General features: G+C 36.0%; 1 protein-coding gene across 1 annotated transcript in view; it reads right to left on the bottom strand.

Moving 5' to 3' along the window:
- Positions 1 to 22,705, bottom strand: part of RB1 (RB transcriptional corepressor 1) — an 82,722-nt gene that overhangs the window by 53,049 nt on the left and 6,968 nt on the right. The window contains exons 3-13 of the mRNA XM_075741840.1: positions 18,800 to 18,912; positions 16,653 to 16,787; positions 14,773 to 14,811; positions 14,055 to 14,122; positions 12,436 to 12,546; positions 10,101 to 10,249; positions 9,278 to 9,355; positions 6,506 to 6,615; positions 4,945 to 5,022; positions 833 to 920; positions 78 to 194 (exon numbers count right to left, since the gene is read on the bottom strand). Coding sequence (XP_075597955.1) covers positions 78 to 194; positions 833 to 920; positions 4,945 to 5,022; positions 6,506 to 6,615; positions 9,278 to 9,355; positions 10,101 to 10,249; positions 12,436 to 12,546; positions 14,055 to 14,122; positions 14,773 to 14,811; positions 16,653 to 16,787; positions 18,800 to 18,912 — 1,086 coding nt within the window. The remainder of the gene's footprint in view (positions 1 to 77; positions 195 to 832; positions 921 to 4,944; positions 5,023 to 6,505; positions 6,616 to 9,277; positions 9,356 to 10,100; positions 10,250 to 12,435; positions 12,547 to 14,054; positions 14,123 to 14,772; positions 14,812 to 16,652; positions 16,788 to 18,799; positions 18,913 to 22,705) is intronic.

Genomic DNA, 22,705 nt, shown 5'->3' with positions numbered 1-22,705 from the left:
AGACAGTAAGTCAGCTCTCACATTAGGTAGTTCCAACAGAGTTCAAATGAGTAACGCTCAGGCAAAATGCTGCTTACCTGTGAGCCAATTTCAGCACATCCCTGTCCAACTGCTTCAGCAAATTTCTTTTTGAAGATGTGTTCAAGACTTTCTACTCTTTTCAGGATACTATCCTTAGGGTTCACTGTGCAATTCTAATAAAGTACAGGAAGGAGGGCAGGGGAAGGAAAGGAAAGGCAAGGGCATTTTATTTTAAAAACATTTTAATGATTTGATCACATTAGTCCTGCTTCACTTTGTAACATCTCTCAATCAGCTCATCAGCATAAATAAAAGTGGAATATTTAAAAAAAGATAGGATTGTTGTATGTTTCAACAATTTCCAGTAACTACTTCCCATCTCACATGCAAATAGCTGCAACTAATCCAACTAGCATGTGAGTATTACCATCAACATTAATGTCTTTAAAGTTAGAAATAAGCTTAAGTTCCTCAATGTGGACACAAGAGATCCCCTGTGAGTACATCCTCCTTCTCTCCATCTTCCTTTTATATCCCCTTCTTTTTCCATCTGATACACACATAAATAAACCTGAATATTTAGTGCAGTAACAGAAAGATTTAAGAACTTATAAGGTTCCAGTACACATCAGTTAGATAGAAGTGCTTTCTAAAATGATTACAGTTAAACCATCCCAATTAAAATGTACTTCTTCAAAAATGGTTGTTAATAAAGGAGTTCCCAAAACACGTGCGTCAGTTCTACGTGTGTACATTTTACTTGAGTGATAATTCCACCAATCATTCACAAATCTTCCTTCTAGTCACTTACATGGAAATATATGATGAGAGTATCTGATGGTTTATCAGTTGCAGAGTTTAAAATCATAATCAATTGCTGAATGTTATTCATTGCAGCTCTGGAAAAAAATACAATAAAATGCATAATAAACAGTAAGGTTGACTTGACAGTTTCTAGAAGCTGAACAGCAATTCTACAAACCAAAAAAAATTTATGATTTTAGTTTTCAACTCAGTTACCAACCTGCTGGGAAAAACTGTTGTACTGTGTCAACCATTGTGAATTCTAATAATAATTTAATTCATCAAATCACCTAATTATTAGAGTGATTACAGTCCATAAGTAAATAACCAAAAGAACATAAATTAGGTAATAAACACTAACAAGCACTTTTAAAAACAATAAAATGGTGGTATTGCAATCCTTGTATGTGAAAATATTAAGTTAAATCAAGCAACTCCCTAACAAAAAAAAACTCTTTGGCTTTTCTACAAAAACAAGACAAAAATTTATTGAGTGAAGACAGCTTTTATGTTTCAAATCACCTGTTCACAAGTGTAATAAGTAAGATGTATTAAAACATGGCAGTCATTAAAAAATACAGCCTTTTTAACATTGATGCCTTGAAAAATGCACATTTTTCAGAGGCAGAGCTGTCAACATTCCTATTGGCAATGGCATGAGAATACAAAGTCTTTTCCCTCCCTGGATCTGAACCCAAAAGTCACATTAAAAATTAAATTCTTACTTTAACTCCAATTCCTCCTATTTCAAATAGAAAGGCTACAATTTGCTGTAATCCTTGTTCTACCTGCTGTATCCATAGCTAGGTTAGAAGGATCTTAAACATAAAATCTTCTTAACTTTTCAAGTAGTATGAGTGGGGGAAAAGGATGTGGACCTTAAAGAAACTTTTCAGTGTTCCTAAGAAATACAAACAATATCTTCTTAAAAAGCAAAACAAACATTCGTTATTGTCTAGATGAAAAGTAGATAAAAATATGAATAACATTTTATTAACTTGGATATACTGAAGTATTGAAGTATGTCTCCATACACAATTTTATTAGCATTACTTTACAGGTACAGAGTGTGGGGGAAAACAAACCAAAACCCATTGACATTAAAACTATTTGTATCTCTAATGCCTAGAATTTTCTTGCTAAAAACAGATTCAAAACCACAAGTAATATCCATTGATTCATATATATGTAGAAAACTACTAAAGCTAACACAAGTATCAGCAGTATTTCAGAAAAGCTGCAATAATTTAAAAAATTAAGAACACTTTGAAGACAAGTGCGTAGGATCCTGATGTTTATTCCACAGGACAAAATTAAATGCCTTGTTAGGGTGAGTGCCTCTCAAAGAAAGCATTTTTCAGTTTCTCTTCTAGAACTGAAATCCTGATGACAAACATTTTTCATGACTTTCAGAAAGATCGTTATTTTAAGATAACAGAACATGGCCCCTTCTGAAATAACATGTATTATCCAGGAGGTGACTGAAATATCCATAGGTGGGAAAATAAGAATAATGATCTTGTCATACAGGACAAGAAGATATGTGCATGAGCTAGCATCTAAACAGCCCACATTTCCAACTTTTGGGGTTATCATGCATTGTCTACCTTTATTATTTGCACATACATACAGAACTAATAAAATCTCCAGTATATCCATAAATACTAATGTAGCCTGGCTTTTTCTTAAAAACGTATTTCAATTTGTGTATTAATAGCATTAAGTTTCTATTCTTTTAGAAAGGTTAGTGTATTAATTTCTCTCCTAATATCTAAGAAACAGTTTGATTCTTTCAGTGAAACTTATTTTCTGAATTTTTCATTGTGTTTTTCAGGTTATGGTGGGGGTTTTGTTTGTTTTAAATTTCTGTCCTATTTAACCTCAATTTGGCTCATATCACTCAGAAAATAAGTGGAGAAAAAAGAAAAATATGTTCAATCATTACAACTGTAGTAATGCAAACATGCATTTTTCTTTCATCTGCTTTTTAGAAGGTTTTGGTAAAATCACTTCTACCAAAACTTTTGTAGTGATAACGAAAAGCATAAGAACAGTGGAAAAAACCTAAAATGAAAACACACAATCCATTCTCATTATGCTCTGAACTAGTACTCACACCCTTTTTATGTACTGCTTTATATATAAATGACCAGATACAAATCCACTGATGAAAATTATTAGATTCTCACCAATTTCAGGGGGCTTTAGAGCAGATCCTAAGTGTCAAGGTCCAGAAAGAAGACATTATAAGGAGATTCAAAGTAGTAAGTATGGTGCTTTCAACATAACCTGTAAGGGGTTCTACTTAATGCAGGGAAAGTTAATGATGATACACTTTCCACTCTATGCTGGTGATCAAAGGTTTACTGCCATCTAGTGACAGTTCTGTGGGAAAACCGAAAATCAGTTCCTACAGCCCAAACCACTGCTGGTGAATAAGCCTTCACTTGAACTGTCTTAAGTGGCAGCAGTTTTGGGAAACTCAGAGAAAAGCCAAACTGTGGATAGAGAGAAACTAAATATCTCACTAGACCTCTACTCAAGATCAAAGTTAGTTTAGCACATTTCAAATTTTTAGCAATGTAGAAACTTGGTAGCCCTGGACTTTCTTAGTAAGACTTTCATATCAACTTTAATGAAGCACCTTTCACAGTGTTCAAGGGCTTTAATTCTAGTATAATTGAAAAGTGTCAAGAGTAATCTATATTTGTCAAAAATGAGATTTGTTGTCAATGACCTTCTTGTCAAATACACTGCATGTTATAGATGGTCTAGTTCCTGACATCACACATTCAGTCTGGGAACTGAAAGGCAAACTGGTCCTTCATGGTTGAAAATAAAAAAAGATCGCACGCAGTTAAAGAGTTGAAGCATAAGACTAAAAAGGACCACTAAGGCAATCAACTAAAGCCTTTCACAGTCACAGGCGATTAAAAGTTCTTTCATATACTGATCAATATCTATCTCAGCTGCATGTCTCCTTTTATTATTTTTATAAAGAAGCTTTTCAGAACCTTGTTGCTCTGTTGGCTAGAAAACCATTAGTCTCTGCAGGTGGCATTTAGTAGATTTTATAGTGGGTGCACAAGCCCAGAGTCTAACTCGTTCTTCCACAAGCATATAAATACAGTAGAAGTATTTTTTATAAAAACAAAAATAATTTTACTCATTTGAGAAAAATGAAGTAATAATTAAGGGTAAAATATTTTAACTTTTCTCATCTCTACAGCATGCTAAAATGAAAGGCTTTTATACAGCAAGCATGGAACGGGAACTTCACTGTCTGATTTTATTAAACCTGATACCTTAAGAATGACTGTCTATGCAAACACTTCTCTGCTTGTCCACATAGCACATGGAATTCCACTGACACAGCTGGTTGATGCTTGAGTGCCCAGGAATTTCTAACCACCATCAGGCAAAAACATACTGATTTTGTTAAAAAACTATGTGGCACAAGGGAAAAATGGTACATGCAAATCTCCTTTCCTTTAGTTAACTGAATTCAAGCTTGCAATTTTTCTGCATCTAATTGTAGATCAAACAATCTCCAATTAATACCACATTTCTACCATATCTGTCCATTTTCCTGATAGACCAAAATATGTTGGCACTCTGAAATGTTAATCCTTCCATACAGGAAAAAACAATACTAAGAAGAAAAAGATGATGGGAGAAGAAATATGTGGCATATACAATTTGGTATCAGGAAAGGAAGCCAGAAGATACAGAGCTAGAGTAAAGATGGGAAAGGAAGCTGGAAGTATAGCAGACAAAAGCACTACCATGGAAGTATAAAGTTGCATTCTCACAAGAACAAATACAGTAATCTATTCTACAGACATCTTGCACTTAGACAACTCAGTAAAAAGCTTTGTCTCTTTTCCAACAACTTCACCTGGAACCGAGGGTACTCAACACCCCTCAGTACATGCTCATTGCTCATTAGTGACCAGAACTACAGTCTGGTTTATGAGGAAAAAAACCCCAAAACCAAACCACCAACCATCAAACAAAACCCACAAACCAACAATTGCTTTAAAATTAAAACAACTACTCTAGAGATGAATATTTCTAGTTAGGATATTAAACAACACAGCTTAAAATAAAAACTCATACCGAACAGGAGTCTGCGGAAGTATAAAATTAAGTTCCTCATCTGGATTGTTTTTTACTGGTGTCCTCTCCAACTGTGAGCTACAGAAATGGAAAACAAACTTATAAGGAACTAATGTAATTCCAAAACGAATCTTTTCTATAAAGACTTATTCATCTGAAGAGAAACCTGTGGAACAGATTTTTAGAAGATCTAGATGTCCAACCACTCTAGTTGTTATAACAATGTAATTTACATTCCCAAGAAGAGCTGCTTTGAGCAGGAAGTTGGACTAGATGACCTCCAAAATTCCTGTCCAACTTTTTTTTTTTTCTGGAATTCTATTTATAAACAGCTTAATTTATAGGTACAGCTAGTATTAGCTCCATTTTAATCCAATTTTAAATGAATGGGGTTTTTTCTAGCAAAGATAAAGTCAGAGTCACGTCAAGTTATGGAATGCTGAATTGTTGGAACCACTGGGATTTAAGAGTATAACAAAAAAAAAATAGTATCATCGAATAGTTTGGGTTAGAAGGGACCTTTAAAGGTCATCTAGTTCCAACCCCCCTGCAACGAGCAGGGACATCTTCAACTAGATCAGGTTGCTCAAGAGCCCCGTCCAACCTGACCTTGAACACTTCCAGGGATTAAGGCATCTACCACTTCTGTGGGCAACCTGTTCCAGTGGTTCACTGACCTTATCACAAAAAATTTCTTATGTCCAATCTAAATCTACCCTATTTTAGTTTAAAACCGCTACCCCTTGTCCTATCACAACAGGCCCTGCTAAAAAGTTTGTCCTCGTCTTTCTTGTAAGTCCCCTTTAAATACTTACTGAAAGGCCACAATAAGGTTTCCCTGGAGCCTTCTCTTCTCCAGGCTGAACAACCTCAAGTCTCTCAGCCTGTCTTCATAGGAGAGGTGCTCCAGCACTCTGATTATTTCTGTGGCCCTCCTCTGGACCCTCTCCAACAGGTCCATGACAACTGTATTACTCAAGAGCACCAGGGAATGTGTCTGGGCACTGGTACTTGACTGCTTATTCTGCTAAACTATTCGTAGCACATTTCTGTCCTATGCAAACTACCATTCCCCAAACAATTCGTGGGTACAGGTCAGAAGTCAGAATGGGCTGAGGACCACTCCCAGCAGGCAGCTTCCAAATGCCACCATCTGGTTTTAGGAAGGAGGAGTTGGACAGTGAGGACCCAAGCCATTCCATGCCAGCTGGTCCCAGAGCCATAACACCGTCTCAGGTACATCTAATCAATTACCATGACATGGCCTCAGCTTCTTCCTCCTCACAATTCCTCAGCTTCCCCTGGAGGACAAGGGCTTGCACAGAGTAAGAATTAGAGTAGAGCTTCCAAATCATTTTAGGTAGAGTCACAGTCATATGTTTTCTAATTATTTAAGTGATAATGTAAAGCAAGGCTGGTGATGCCACAAATACCTCAGCTGAACTACAAACCTAAGAGGTCAACAGGATACCGAGATCTCCATTTATAACATGAGGAGACGGAAAACAACACAAGTTCACATTCTCTATTATAAAATGAAAGCAATAAATGGAAATATTACCATGGTATGACATCAGGCTGTAGAGTTTCATCATGGTCCAGAAATAATCTTGCATCTATATCTTTGTTTTTGAGATAGAGCTCATCATACTGTTTCGAGAGAACCTCAACCTCAAAAAACATTGGAAAAAAACACCTTTACTTTATAGGAACAAGTTTGACAATTTACTGAATAATATAAGCTAGTCCTACCTCATGCATACAATGCTGAAATGCTAAGAGAATGACCTTGGAGCTTACAAAGTCACATCTTACACAACAGCTGAAACATACCCAGAGGAAAATTATCATTCTGACACACAAACAAAGATAATCTTTTATAAGAGAAAACAACCCAAGATCATGAGACTTTTTTGAAAAAATGTAGGTCTTGACACTGTAAAAGAGCTAAAAATAGCTAGAATGGGAGACATAGACCTGCAAATCAAACTAATATTTCCAGGTTTTTGAATCTTTCCTTCCAGAGAAGAGGTGGCTCCAGGAGCACGAAATGTAAAATGATTGTCCTTAGAACAGCTGTCAGACAATCAGCTTGGTCCTTGTCTCTGTCTGTGCTGGTTTGGAGATGAAGACTAAGACCCAAACTCAAACCTTCTTGCTGTGAGTGTAAGAAGAGCTTCCTTATTTCATATTAATATCTGTACCAATATAGTTCTTAAGAGACATGCCCATTTCTACAAAAACACAGACCATTATTTCAGATCCACATTGTTGTTTTTTAAATTACTGTTAAAAATTTCTCAGTTGATTAGATCTCATATTGATATGACTTGGTTTTGCATGGAAAAATTTGTTGGGTTTTGGCGTGTTTGGGGTGTGGCTTTTTTTTGTTTGGTGGGTTTATTTTGCTTGGGGGTTTTTTGGTGGCTTTTTTTTAATTTTGAGTGACTAACATTAACTGGAAGTCTTGAATTTATTTTTATCAGGGCCAGATACTAGCCTCCACTTCAAATCTGCTGCTATGTTCCTGCAGAAGTAGGCAGTCACCTCATTTATCTGTTCCCTGAGCCCTTGAGCATACTAAATGATGCTGTGCTCTGGCAAATTCCTGCTAGAAAAACAGGCAACAGTGCATATGAACTTGAATTAGTCTCCTGCTGGTCCCAAGAAAAAACAAGCTGCAAATACCTTCTACAGAGCTTTGCTCCTCACACTTTCCTTTTACCTTTTCCAAATGAATTTGCTCCAAACTGATCTCATGGTAAAAACTTTGAGATTAGGACTGTTAAATCAAAAATTATCTTTCAATTCCTATTATCACTTTTTTTTTTTAATTTAAAAAGTCCATTACCTTTCCATTTTTTCATTATCTTCCTAATGGCTTATGCATTCTTTTTGTATAAAATATTACAGCATTTCACAAACTTCTAGAAAATTCAGGTTCTCGTAGCAAAAAACAGCAGCTCTTAGACAAAATGGCTGTACTGGGCTAACTGGGAGGAAACCTTCAGCCAAAAATAAGAGTTCTGAATCAATCTATTCATCAGTTCATAAAGCCCGACCACCAAACACACAGTGAAGACAAATGAAATACCAACATTAAGCCTCAAAGGTTTTTCTTGTTTTGGAAACAAGATTCAAATTTATCAAAAGCTCAGTGGGGTTTTTTTTTATGAAAATAAAAATCAATTTAAATGTCCCATATTACTAGCTATTGTACTGATGATCTCGGCTATGACTGATGGTTAGTTGGATTACATTTATGAACTGACTACCTCTGAAATATAGCCGTAACTTTCTGCTTTATTTTAGAACATTCCCTCAGGCACTCAAGTTTAAGGAGCAAGGATTGTGTGACTGAATTTTTCTTCAGATGCATCATTTTATGATTTTCACCAGTGGAGCCTTAAGCTGGTAAGTTTGATACTACACTTAAACTGAGCAGCCTTGGATGAGAACCCTCATTGATTTGAGAATAAGTTGTATAATGACCTTTGCCTCGAAGTTCATACAGGGCTTCCCAACTACATATACCCATAAATTAAAGTCTATATAGACTGCTGATACCCTGAAATTCATTTTGGAAGATATTAAGTTCTTTAGTGGGGCTTGTATTTTGTTCCCCACCCAACACACTACAAAACTGAACAGAACATATACTTGGCTGAATCTTGCAGACCTTCAGTCTGATAAGCTTCAGAGCTGCTTATTTTCAGGTTACCACATCTATTGGTGACACACAGCTAAATCTACTCTTTTAAGAATGATGGATGTAAATACATTGCAAGAAGTTACCTACTAAGGCGCACTCTAGGATGCGATTGCATAGAGGTAGTCTGCTGCATCCATGCTACAACTCAATAAGATGAAAGTAATTCTGCACAGACACAGAATAAACTCTGCCAGTTGTGAAAATGAGCCTAATCTTTTGGCTCTCTCCCCAACACGAGTATAGTAACATGTCTCAATTATATTTAAATTAAGGTGTATAATTTAAGACTGTATGCATTTATAAACTAACTTCAGAGACTTGATATTGTAATAGTTGTATTTTAGATTAATGGGCTAAGATCATGGATATGCAGCTCTTATGCTGTGTTTTGCTTTGAGCAAAAGCACCGGTTCAGCCTCAGGAAATAAATTTATTAAATTCAAATGTAAAAGCTAAATATACTCCACGAATACTGGAATCCTGCTAAGCCACATTCCTGAAAAACAATGCATTTTGCTAGATGATTTTAGAAGAACCTATTAGAACCTCATCAACGTGTAAAGAGAATCTGAAGTAATTTGGCATAAAGTAAAGCACTATTGTTAAACTGTCTTAAATTACCTCTGGTAGTCCATTTGAAGCTACAATACCAATAGAACTCAAGAAAGGAATAAAGCTTGTGAAATACACATTTTTGACCTAAAGAAAAAAAAAAAAACACAAACAAAAGAAAAAACATAACATTAGTAATCTACAGAAGCAGCTATGCATACACTGCTTTCACATCTTTAACAAGAAACTGAGAGACTTCTGTAATGCACTGTGTTTTGTTTTCAATAAAGCAAAAATGAAATTGCCTACATATGCAAAATGTAGTGATATATAAGCATGCAGCACATAATCCATTGCTGGAACATTAAATGACTAAACTGGGAAACAACTGCACTCTTCCCAGTCCTCTTGTATTTCTCCTCCCATTATCTGCTTGAATATATTAAAAAAAAAAAAAAATCAGTCCTTTTTACACAGGGATAGATTTATCAGCAAAGGAAGAGGGGAGTGTGGTCTTTTAAGATCCCACACAGAAGCAACGTGCTTGTTGCATACATTTTCTCATCATGGGATGCAGCTGTGAAACCCCATCAGAACAGCCCTGTGTCCACACACTACACACTGTGATGATCAATGTATAATGTCATATTGCATTCTTCACAGTTCAGTCTCCCTGGCAAAGTTATCACCCATACCAAAGGGGCTGGGTTTTGTTGTTTTTTTAAACTACCTACTAGAGAAACTATGGAATGGTAGGATACCTTCATTACTGAACTCGAGGGAATAATTAGGAAGTACAACTATTGAGATTTAAAAAGACCATTTAAAGAAATGCATATTCCAGATGGGGTTTAGCAGCATGATCTAACAGACTTTAAAACACAGGCATTACCTCATCTAAATTACAATCATGCTCTTTACAAAGGACTTCAATAACTTTTGTATCGGTATCAATTTGCTTTGAAGTACGTGTATTCCTGTTCTGACCTCTTCTTGGAGTTCGAGCTGAACCATTAACAGCCACTGCAGTCACAGCAGACTCTGGAAAGACAGTCAGAACCACCACAAGGTTAGAGTCTTCTCTTAAGAAAGGAGAAATTTAAATTTGAAAACCTAAAGAGATTTCATTTTTATATGATTTTTCAGGTCCTCCTCTTAAATATTTCCCTTTTCATCTGTTCAGCTGGGTGAAAAAACCATCACTACAGAAAACATATACAAAAATAAAACTAATTTTTAAATTCCTGTATCAGTGTTTGGACATTTTGCTTTTAAAAAGCTACTCAACACAGAACGCAACAGCAGTTTCTGTAAGCAGTTTTGAATAAGCATCTGTTTTGCAAAGCTAGGAAAGCCTTATCTTTTCACAAATGAATACATTTTTTTTTCTATTTTTACAGAAGTGTGAAACAAGGAGCTAAAAGAGTAACTTCACTTTACGTGTCTGAAGGTTAATGAAGTCACATAAGGCTTAAGTGCTGGTGGGAACCTGGAATATGGTTCTGCAGGGAGTTCCTCCTTTCCCCAAATACTTCCAGGCAAACAAACCTGAAAAGAACTAGTTCACCTCAAAGACGACATCAAAATACGTTAATTCAGTGAGGTAAAGATGTTTCATTTTATTAAGCTCAAAGTAGATGGCTTCAATATTGTCAGTTTGAAATATGTGAACTATATTAATAACATACATTAATATCACTAAATATTGTTTTTAAAATGATAACTCTAATCAGCATGCTGTTCTTATTTGTAACTTCATTTGCATTTGATAACTGTTCTGTGAAAATCTGACAAACTACACTGCTCGGGTGGTTGCATCTTAATCCCATCAGTCTTAGTCAGATCATAAAGCCTGACATCATTTAGCACAACGTGAAGCCTCTTGCTCACGAGGATTTGAACAATGCATTGTGTTATTTGCTAAAAGATTGAAGCGCTGTGTAACAGTTTACACAGCACCTGCACATATCACGCAGCTAAAGTTAGAAATCTAATGCTTTACACGTATGACAGTGATACTCATAATTCAGTCTCAAGCAGCAGCTTTTCAACACACAATGCACAGATCTAAACTGTTTCTAATAATGAGCTCCTAGACTTCATAGTTTCACTAAAAAAAAAATAAATCAGTGTGAGCAGAGTTCAAAACCAGGTTGCCACAAACCCATCCTTTCCCACCTTTTATTTGCATTGGCATTAGAATAAAAGTAAGTTTTTGTATAAAAAAAGACAAGTTATTTGTTCTTACCTGCAAACAAATAATTACTAGGTCAGATAAATATCTTCCAAAACATGGAATTTAAAGAATATAGCAGGGAATATATAATCTGTTCTATCATACTGTAACCCAAGTGGGTATTTAGTTGTGAAAAAGAATTAAAGCAAGTAGATTTAGGCTATAAATACTAGTGTCACATCCAAACCCAGGAAAGGATAAACTTACTTAGTATCAAAAAATTGTTTTCTACATACAGTGGCTCCAAATACTTCAGTATATCAATTCCGTAGCTTGCAGAAGAAGATATTCAGCAAAAATCAAATTATATCTTTGAAAGTTACCATAAATGCTTACTTAATCCACCTTTTTAGTGGGATTTTCCAGGTTTTAGGTCTAAAACCTGAATGTACAAAAGTTACTGCTGAACAGAAGTTTCTATAGTGAAAACCAATTATATTTTTACTTAAAACAGAGACACTTGCTAATAACAAAGGGGGCATAATAAAAGCAAAGCTTTTACCTCTACCATTTTATTTTTCTATCCGCCGTGTATTTCTTTTAAATGCCTGTACAGTCCAGTATTTTGCACATTCCTGTTGTCATCATACTGTTATATGTCAATGAAATAACAGTCATAGCACCACCTCTTCCTTTTGTAACTCAAAGAAAACCTAAATATTAGTTCTCAGTCATGATCCACCCAGAACCTGAATTCTTTTACCAAAGTAAAACTGCTGTTTTAACAAGCCCCTGAACAACTTGTATGCGTAGAGGACATTGCAAATGGATAGCAGGAATAGAAAAAAAAATTATTCAAATTAAATTATTTTAATGTGGCACTGTATTTAATATAAGCTCACTATCATCTAAATTGAACTAAAACATCAAAAAATCCATTTTAATAAGCTACAGAAGTTTTATTATGTTAATTATGAATGTTAGCATGACTCTAATAGAAATTTAACCAATTTACTTTCTACTTTAGTGAACAAAAAACTAAAATTCTTACTGTATGGTTCCTTGAGCATAGCAGGAGGTGACAGTTTGATAAAATAAACTAAGACACATAGCAACAACTGGAAAGAAATCACCAGGTCATCTTCCACTTGCAACACTTTACCTGCAAATGTTTAAAAAGGTAAAGAAAAATTTTGTAAGATGTTTGACTTCATTTATAACAGTAACTTTGAAAAAATAAATATTTGGAAGTTCATTTAATAAAATACTACAATTAGAATTCAGAAAGCATCATACAGGATGCCAGTGTTCTTTAAATGCTACTGATTTTAAAAATCATGGTTCTTAAGAGGTTTGTTGCTTTAGAGATAGCATCCATATAAACAAATTTACTGTGCACAAAATTCCTACCTCTCAGTGCTCCTTCCTGATTTCTTTCTCATTTTACTATAGGGGATTAACTGCGTAGCCTATTTTACCTACATGTTCCTCTAATTTCTATGCAATTCTTCCTCGCTTTCTTTTTTGTGGTCTTAAGCTTTGTGAAAGTATTCAGAAAGCAGGAGTTGCTAGTATATAGTGAAGGGAAATTCAAAACATGCCATCACACTATGCTCAGCCTGTCAAATTTATATGAAATTACCTAAAAGCCACAGAAATACTAGCATGAAGAGCACTTTTAAAACTACATTATTCCAGCTGTTCCCAAATTATGATTCACGTGCCAGAGAAGATCTATAGGACTGTTCCAAGACAGCGTGCATTGCCACAAAATATTTGGCAAGCTGATAGCGATTCAGAACAGCTACAGACCACTATTTGTGCTCTATTTACACCTGCAAATTTTGTATTTATTTTCTATTAGAACTAGCAAGCATCACCCAGACTCTCCTGTGGCTTCAACTATTTGCTGGTAAATTTTAGCTCTCCTTATTCTCAATGAAAAGGCAGGCTAGAAAAACTTTGTGGGTTTTGCTTTATGCTTGGAGAATTCTAGTGAAAAAGCGCCACAAAGCTCAGCTCAGCCAAGACCAATTTCGATGGCAGAGATGCGGACACTTTGCTGATAACACAGACCTGGAGTGAGCAGCAATTCACATACATGACTTACTCCTTTTTGTAGGAATAGCACAATGAGAATACTCCATGGACTACTATAATTGTTTCATCACTCAGCTTTAACTGGAACTTCAGCCTTTTCAAGGAAGAATTGTAGTACACACAATTTCAGGGACTTATGTTACAACAATATATTATTATCATCATTAAATTATTTATATATATTTTAAAATATGTTTATAATATATATGTCTACTTAAAAATTCTGCCAGTCTTTTCACGTAATCATCCATTACTAAAATACTGGCAGATTATAAAGCACCTCAGAATAAATTCAAATACAGAATATCAGCCTTCAAAGTAAAAAAAAAAAATCTTATAAAGCTCTAAAAATATATTTATATACACAAGGAGTAACAGAACTTAAAAGAATAGCCAAATTGTATAGAAAGAAATATTACTGAGTATTTACAAAAGCCTCACAATCAAAACATTCTGGGCCTGTACTATGGACATTTGTAACAAGGATGTCAGTCTCATACTGGACGCTTAAACCCATAAACTCACTTCAACAGTACTCATTAAAATAACTGTCTTTTAATCACAACTCACCTTTTGCCAGCAAAAAAGTAATCCAGTAATTTTTTAGGACTAATACAGAACTGAGCTCAGCAGAAATCCTGTAGAGACACAAAAATAAAGTCTTTGCATTAACAGCTCTGTAATAATTTAAACCATAATTGCTGAAAACATGCTTCAGTCTATAGATCAACTTAAGACAACATAAAACATTTCCCATATAGTTAAGTTTATTAATAATCTCATTCCATTCCCTATGTAATTATGACTACACATTTGAAAAAAACTTAAGTCTCTGTAAAGCCATTCAAGAATCAGGAACTATCTACATCATCCTTGGAAAAGGAAGTGAATGTGGATAATTCACTTAACTGTTACAAGCTGTTTTCTCTCTTGTGCCTTTGACTAACGCCCTAGTCTCCAGTCACAGCATGAACTCAAGCTCATTTAGGAGTTGCTAAGGCATCTTTTCATCCACTCATCTGTTGCTATGATTAGGAAGCTCACTCTCCAAGTGTTCATTTCCACCATGCTGAGACACCCGCCATTGGGTGGCGATCCTTCATGGAGGAAGTGATCAAATATATATCACTTCTGCAGCTCTCATCATCTCACTGAAATTCAAAGTTCCCACTAAATCTAAATTAAACACATGACATACTAAGACTTAGGTCAACCTTAATGGGTTAAAAGATAAAATGCTAACACATTTCACAGCTTGACAAACGCAATTTAGGAAAGTCAAACTTACTCACTACTAGGTTGTTCCAGATAAATAAGGCCACAAGTCCTACAAAATAAAAATAAATTCTTATTTTTAAACACTTTTCTGAAGGCAAACTATGCAATATCTTTGACTTCAATGTAGTAAAAAATACACCAGTTCACAAAACATTATTCTAACTTTTAAAAAAATGCTGACTCTTGAAGAACGGACTAACAACAGACCAACTACAGCTCAGCTGAACTACTGCAGTTGCTTGCATACTTATGTCAAAGCTTAAACAGCAAAACAATTTTAATTTGGTATAATAAAATTTGTTATTGTTTTCTTCCAGAAAGAAAAGATTTGTATGTACATTGTTACTCAATGGCTTGTAAAACACAGCAAAATATGTGCTACAGCTGTGCAGAACACTCTATAAAAGGGCATTTTAAAACCTTTACTATTTCTGCAGTGTTACTGCAAGCCTTGTGGTGTAGTGTTGCTTCCCAATTATTCTAGGTACATGTCATTTCAAGAAATAAATTCAATTTATTCAAAAACAAAACAGGAAAAAAAGATCTTTTAAATCCTGTTTGAAAAAAATTGTTACTGCAATTAAAAAGTAGGCAAGTGAAGAAGAGTTAGAGGGACAAAAACCAACACATGCCTGTGTAAATCTGCAGTGACACTTTTATAGGCCAGAAAAGACTTGCAATTAGTAAAAACAAATTGCTTACAACTGTCATAGAACTTCATAGCTTTAAGGCAACTATAAACTTCGCAAAAATTTTGTGATATACACAGTACATAGGATTATGGTACATTGGATTGATTTGACTTTGAAAAGACAAATAAAACTTATATCACATTTATGCCTTGATTCTGTAAACTACCAAGGGGTGACCTGCTATCCCTTTCAAGGGGCATTTAACGGATATTCGAGAGCCCTTTGTGGTTTGGGAGGCAAAACCTTACAGCAACTCAAATTCCTGTAGGTAAAAAATACCACAGCGTTCTGAAGCAACGCTACCAAATAATACAAGCATCATGGATTGATGCTGTGATGTTTAATAACATGAAACAGTCTTCTACTGGTATATGCTCTAGAGAATTTCACAGACAGATTAAAAATTGCCTCAGAGGATATCAGATCTTGCCAATACGCATCTGTGCTAGCACATATTAGCTTGTAAAAGGATCTAAAGCCTTCATCACCTCTGTCTTCCTGGTAAAGCATAGAGTGCAGCAACTTAACCACGTTGGAGCAACTCAAAAAAGCATCCATTTGAGAATTTCCTGAATTTCAAGTTACACACAGAAAGCTCTTAGCACTGACATAAGCACATTCAGTTTATTCGGTACAAAGGTAATGCCTCTCAATTTTCATTGTACGGTCAGCTAAACCACTTGCGAAGGTTTACCTTGATTGCAAGTTAGAACTGCTAACAGAGCAGGCTCTGCAACACCCCTACACGCTCGAACAAAGAGCCTTCAGTTCCAGATCTAGGAGACAGAAACTTATTTATGTTTTTTTTTTTTTTAATTATTTCCAGAGCTCCTTAGAAAGAAACTCTCGGATCAGGATTTGGGCAGGTAGAAATGGAAAGTCCATCAAATAAAAAAAATATTAGATAGTAAAACAATCCTCTTTATATCTGTAAAAAGCTTAACTAAGGGACTAGCAACCACTTGTCATGCTACTCTTACTATTGTTTGTACTGCAACAAGGGGATTGTTTAACAAACCGTTGTAATAATTATGTAGTAAAATGTGTGATATGTTTAATCAATGCATGTAAACAGTTCCATTTCACTGTTCTGTAAATATTAGCACACAGAGTTTAAATGGGCTCTTCTAATACACAGTTTGAAAAATCTAAATACTTAAATGTTGAAAGCCATTTCAAAATTAAAAATGTATACTACCTTTCAAACTTGTGGTATAGTGCAAGTAATACATCATATTTCTTTTTCAGCCTTGATACAGTGCTATCAACTTCAGTGCTTACAGTATCCATGTTAACATCCACCTCTTTCAGAAACTGAAAAAATGTGCATACACTAAAAAAAGGAAAAAGATGACAGATTATCACAACTCTGAGAATGAGTATTCTGAAATAGTTTAAAAAAAAAAAAGCACCCCACCAAAACCCATTGCCTTACTTCACTAGACTCCAGCATATTCTTACTACAACTAGCAGTGACTGAGAAGCTTGCCTTGGGAAACACTACTTGTTTTCAGATGTAGAAACACTGTTCAGCTAGGAAGCAGAGGCATCTCATGATACGGGCTCTGCTACAGAAAGAGAATTTTCTTGGCTAGCAGAGATATTAACTTTGGAAGTCAGAATTTGCTAGCTAGACACATCTTTCTTCATTGTTCTGTCAGTAAAACCGCAAATATCCAACACAGACATCTTGATTCTTCTGTTCTACCTAAAAGTTCTACTTTAGAAATGTTATTACTCTCAGAACATGAACCCTGGCTCTATCTGTGCTAAAGAGACACCTAGGAATGAAAACTGAGATGAATGCATTGAATTATACAGAATTTCAAGTCTTGCAACAGGTATGGGGGGGAAAGACATCCCCACCCTTTGGAAATACTACTACATAGGGGACCAAAGTTTTCGCTACTCATCCATGTAATATTATGGCCATCAAGAAAGCACCTTGTTGTTATGTTCATAACCAATATGAGCAGATTGCTAAAAATTAATGATATAGTTGAATATACAGTTGAATATATTTGATATACATATTTGAATATACAGTTGAATATGTTTGATAGCTGAACAAATATATTTTGATCCTTTATCAGAATACTATATTCTGAGAGATTTCTTTATCTTTGTCAGATTAAAAAATAGAATCTAAAACCAGTCAAAAGTTCATTTAGGAATTCTTTTACTGTGGAATAAAAAAAATCTTTCCAATATATCTGTGTGGCTCTAGATGATAAGATGACTGGTAGAAATCTCTCCCAATTTGACCTTATAGCTGACAAAAAGCCCCAGGCTAACAAGCAATTGAGTATTGCTAAAATCAAAATCAGCAGAGTAATAGTTTAGTCTTTGAAACCCTAAGGGGAAAAGTCTCTTTCAGTTTGCAGCTCAACTTGGTCTGTACTCAGGTGGAACACGCTGAACACTGCTGCACAAGTGCAATTAGATTTCATCCATGCAGTTTCAAGTCAGTCGAGACTGAAGAGATTAAGTTGAAACACAGGACCTGACCACTGCTGTGAGTGATGATGCAAGGTACAAGAGGCATGGAGAAGTCTAATCACAACAGATGACTTCCAGGAAAAGGATATTCTGGCCCAAGTCTGGGGCTACCGCCATGAGAGTCTCAGCATTCTGCCTTAGCCTCCTGCCCTAGAGCATCGAAAGCCTCTGCTCCTGCACATGCTTTCAACACACGGCACAGTTATTAGGCAAACAGCACCGGAATTCTTTCTTTTGATGAATCTAACACAAGGTATGTCTATTGCTGTTGTCACCTAAATTTACCTTTTTGTCCTATAATCTTAATTTCTGTATTATGAACTTAGTGAATATACAATATAACAGTTACAATCCCCTAGCAAAAAGCATGTACAAAAGTACAAAATTTAGATTGGCATTAAAATGTTTGAAAAAGAGCAGCATGCTAGCAAACTATTTGAAAAGTAACATTTTTTCTACTTCTTGATTTACCTAAGCCTAATGTTGGAAAAAAAAGTTTTAACAGAAAATCTTGATTCAGGGAAAGAAAGGAAAATATTTTAAGAGTAATTTACACCACATTAAATTGATGAAGACTTTAGGTTGAGCAAGAACAACAATCAGCTGTGTGAGACAATCAAAGCCAATCACAGTCAAATCAAACAAGTATCATTGCTCCCTCAACTAAAATATGATAGCAAGACTCCTAGTTTACCAAAAATATTCAACATTCCCGTAAGTAACCTTCACTTTAAAATCAGCTAGCCCAATACGCACAAAGATTCACAATGCTTTAAAAATATGTTCTCTTTATAAAAATGTTGACTAATTGTTGAAATCTAAATTCACACACTTGAATTCACTTACCTTATGCTTATACTTTTCAGAAGCTCTGTGAAAGTGAATGTCATTTCATCCAGATCAATTGCTACAATAAAGATACAGACTCCCCATGTTTCCTTTTTCTTTTTGTTATAAGCCTTTTAGAAAGAGAAAGTAGTTTTTAGTTTTATTATGCAATAAAAGCAGGTAATATACGGAAAGCATTAATTTGTCCAAACTAGATTAGAAATTGTCAAACAAAACACCCTTAAGCAAACTATGATACATGACTATGATAGCCAATTATTTGGCAACTGAAAACCATTACAAGTTTCACATTACTGATGAAAGACCAAGCACTACAACTCTTATTCTTAGAGTACAAGATCGATTTTAGCCATACAGTTCAGCAAAGCTTTAAAATAGAAGCTTTGGTTCCATGGAACATTTATGCAAACCAGAAACAATCTTTTTTTTTTTAAAGTTACTATATTTGACCATAAGAAGACACTGAAGGTTAAGAAATCAGGAGAGATGCCATAATAAAGAAATACAAAACCATTACAAGGACAGGCAATAAATACGAACTTTATTCTCCAGCTAGGTCTCTACCACTTAGTTGAAACACAAACCCATCTCTTTGTTTAGTGAAGTGTGATAGTAACAAGCACCTTCAGGCATTTTCCTACCATACAGCTATACTTAAGGTCTGTCTTCTGCTGCTTAGAAGTAAGGTGCAAGCCATAACTGATCATCCTTCACCAAAGAAAAGCCATCCCACAATGACAGATGTGTCATCCACATGGAGTTCACTCTTGACGGTTCACAAGCTAGTCAGTTGGAGCCGGCCAGTTATGAGTTACAATTCCAGTATCCTTCCACCAAAACAGCACCTCAGTGGAAAACCTCTAAAGAGCACCATTTTGTAGAAGTGTGAAAGAAAAAAAACTTAAGCAGGTCTACCACAGGTTTGGGAAACAAAGCTATTTTGAAGACAGAACTAGGCGTGGGTGCAGCCCTGCGAGACTCCTAAAGCAGCAAACTCATAAAACACTCCTCAGACATTTGGCATCCTTGTAAATGTATCTCCAACGCCACCCAGTCCCACAGTCACTTCAGCAAAGGAGCAGCATTTGAGCGTGTATCTCAGCAACTCTAGGTTGGACATGACATCTGTTAGAGGATGGAGGTGAAACAGACCCCCAGGAATAAGTGAACTGAAATACTCAACTCCTGCTCTTCTACACTGCTTAGTTTTAGCCCACTCCCTGGCCTACTTTTTTATGCTTTCCTCATCACTCCACCTAGCTGCCTCCCAGACAATACCAGTGAAAGCCACAGGCCAGTTCACTCTAGATAACACTCCCCAAAGGCAACAGGAATAAGACTGCACCAGACCTGGCCCTCTCCATCTTACCTGGTCTTCCAAAACTACCGTGAAAGGCTCTGCATCCTCAGCACCTGCTCATGTCCTTGCTTACTCAGCAGTGTAACCATGACAAATAGCTTGTTGTTACCGTAAATGATACAACAACAATTTCATTAACACTGCCAACAATTTTTTTTATTTTTCTTATATTTTTTGGCAATTGCTCTGCTTCTTTCTTGGGACCGGTGTTTACACATCCATGAAGACTGGTTGGGGCCTCCTCCAAAGAATGAAAAGTTTCATTGGTTTGTGCAATTGATAAGAGTTATAGTACATGCTTGAATACTAAAGTAACCAGCCACCTTCAACAACATGGTAACTGTCCATTATTTAAGTTACTACTTTCTTCCTGCATTCCCATTTGAGCATTTCTATGAATTGTGACACCTCGTACAACAGAAAATTATTTTGAAAGAAGCTACTGACAGACTGAGATGCATTTGGTGATACATAAAGGAATGAATATCAAATAGTCACTGTCTCTTTGTTTATGGGAAACCTTTGCTTTTTATATATTTTATGTACCACTGTATACTACCAGCAACCTAAAGATAAGGCAAAAAAAATTGCTCTTGAGGAGGTTTTGCACAGAAAAAAGGCTTTGCTAAGAGATGCGCTCCCACTGTCTTGGCCAGTCTCAACAATCCTTTGCTGACACGTACAAGCTACCAGGCACACAGGAACAAAACATATCCTGTAGGATGGGGATGTCTATTTTCCTGCATTAATATGTCTGTGATGCATTGTAAAAATTTTTGAAGGTTAAGACTAGCTGGTGACCTACCAAGAAGAAGAATGACTACTCACTCACTGAGGACACCACTGCCACTGGAGTCACCTGACCTTCTTTAATAAGTAACTTCCCTTCACTTCACGTTCCTGCAAACTGAGACCATGACATTGTTCTGTAAATACAACATCTCGTAGGGCAGGAGGACTGTGCACTAGGAAGTGATGAAATTATTGCTGGTTTGCTGCCAGCAGCTTAGCTCTACTCTGCAAGAATGAATGCTTGAAGGCTATAGCAATGGTTTATTTGGTAAGAGCGAGGTCTGGTTTTGCAAGAACAATCTTTAAACTCCTTATGCAGTATGGTTTGGGGTAACAACTCATTTATTTCTACCATTAAACAAGATGGCAGCTTCAGAGGCAGCCTGTCGGTACAGTAGATTCAAACCATTACAGCGAGTCAAACTCTAATATGAGGACTACCCCCATATCCACTTCTGGTGTTACAGGATACTTTGGGCACCTTCTCCTCAATCAGACAGATGTTAGATGACTGCTGGCCTAACAAAAAAAAGTATACAGAACCCAGGATAAATGAATTGATTATGATTTTTTTTCTAGTAGCAAAGAAAGGTGAGCAGCACCTGAGCATACCCATCTCTCAACATCAATTGAGAGAGGAAGGAAAGGAAAACATGAAAGAACTGGGACTATCCCACCAGCTACTGCTGGTTAAAACGCCCAAAGATGCAGGTAGACTGCAGTTTCCTCAGAAAATAAGACTATCTGCCCATAACCCATGCATGAAGATTTTAGTGATTTTAATACATAAAATATAAAGATCATGGGGTAGGAGAAGGGGAGATGAAATAAGGAGTCCTGGCAAGTCAGACTCCTGAGATTCTCCTCTTCATACCCCTTCCCTCCCAAAGCTCACGGACATTTTTCAAGTTCTTTCCTGTACAAATGAGTTAAAGCTGACTGCAGAACAAAAATGCAGAAGCATCACTCCAACTATTTTGCCAGCATCATAACTCCAGGGGAGCCAATCCCCAAAATTAACAGTTTGTTTACAGCCAAAGCCAGACGATTCATCCCAGATGGACTTGAGAGCATGGGAATGGATGCAAGACAAATTCACAGCCAGAAATTAATTTCTGATGGTTTTCTTCTTGACCACAATCTGACTCAAGATCTTTGTTGATACAGCACCACAACCAAAACCAGGCAGGACAACGGTTCAACATTTGTCTTTGGCTGTCACTCAGTTTCAATACGATGACTTCCAGTGACCTTATTTCAACTCATCATGAATCAAAGCCTACCAAGCACTAACTCAAAGATTATTTAGCACCTAGTAGTCTACATAGATTTTTTTTTTTTTTTAATTCAGGATTCTGGGGAACCAATGGTATAACTTTGGGCAATGCAGGTCAGTTTTGTTGACTCAATATAGTTTTCTGTAGGAAAAGATTTAAAACTCTTCCAAACTCATTCAAAATATTTATTTCTCATTCTGGACTTACTATTACTGCTATATAATCTATTTTTAGCAGATCATTAGTTTGCCTAGATCTAGTGAAAACAACCTGGAGGAGTCATAGGCTTAAAATGCTCAAACTGAACTATCGTGAAATGGGATTCTTGCCTCTCTTCTTTCCAGGTGTTGTTGCAAGGTGTTAAGGCACTAACAGAAATAACTTCTGCTCTCTACCTCAAGAAGTTCTCCAGTGCTAAATCAGTCACAAGGAGATGATGGTCACAGGAAGTCTCAGTTCTAGTTTGCAGTTAGA

This window comes from Balearica regulorum, chromosome 1 (genome assembly GCF_011004875.1).
Source record: "Balearica regulorum gibbericeps isolate bBalReg1 chromosome 1, bBalReg1.pri, whole genome shotgun sequence".
Taxonomy (NCBI): domain Eukaryota; kingdom Metazoa; phylum Chordata; class Aves; order Gruiformes; family Gruidae; genus Balearica; species Balearica regulorum.
This window is presented reverse-complemented; position numbering and strand designations above follow the sequence as displayed.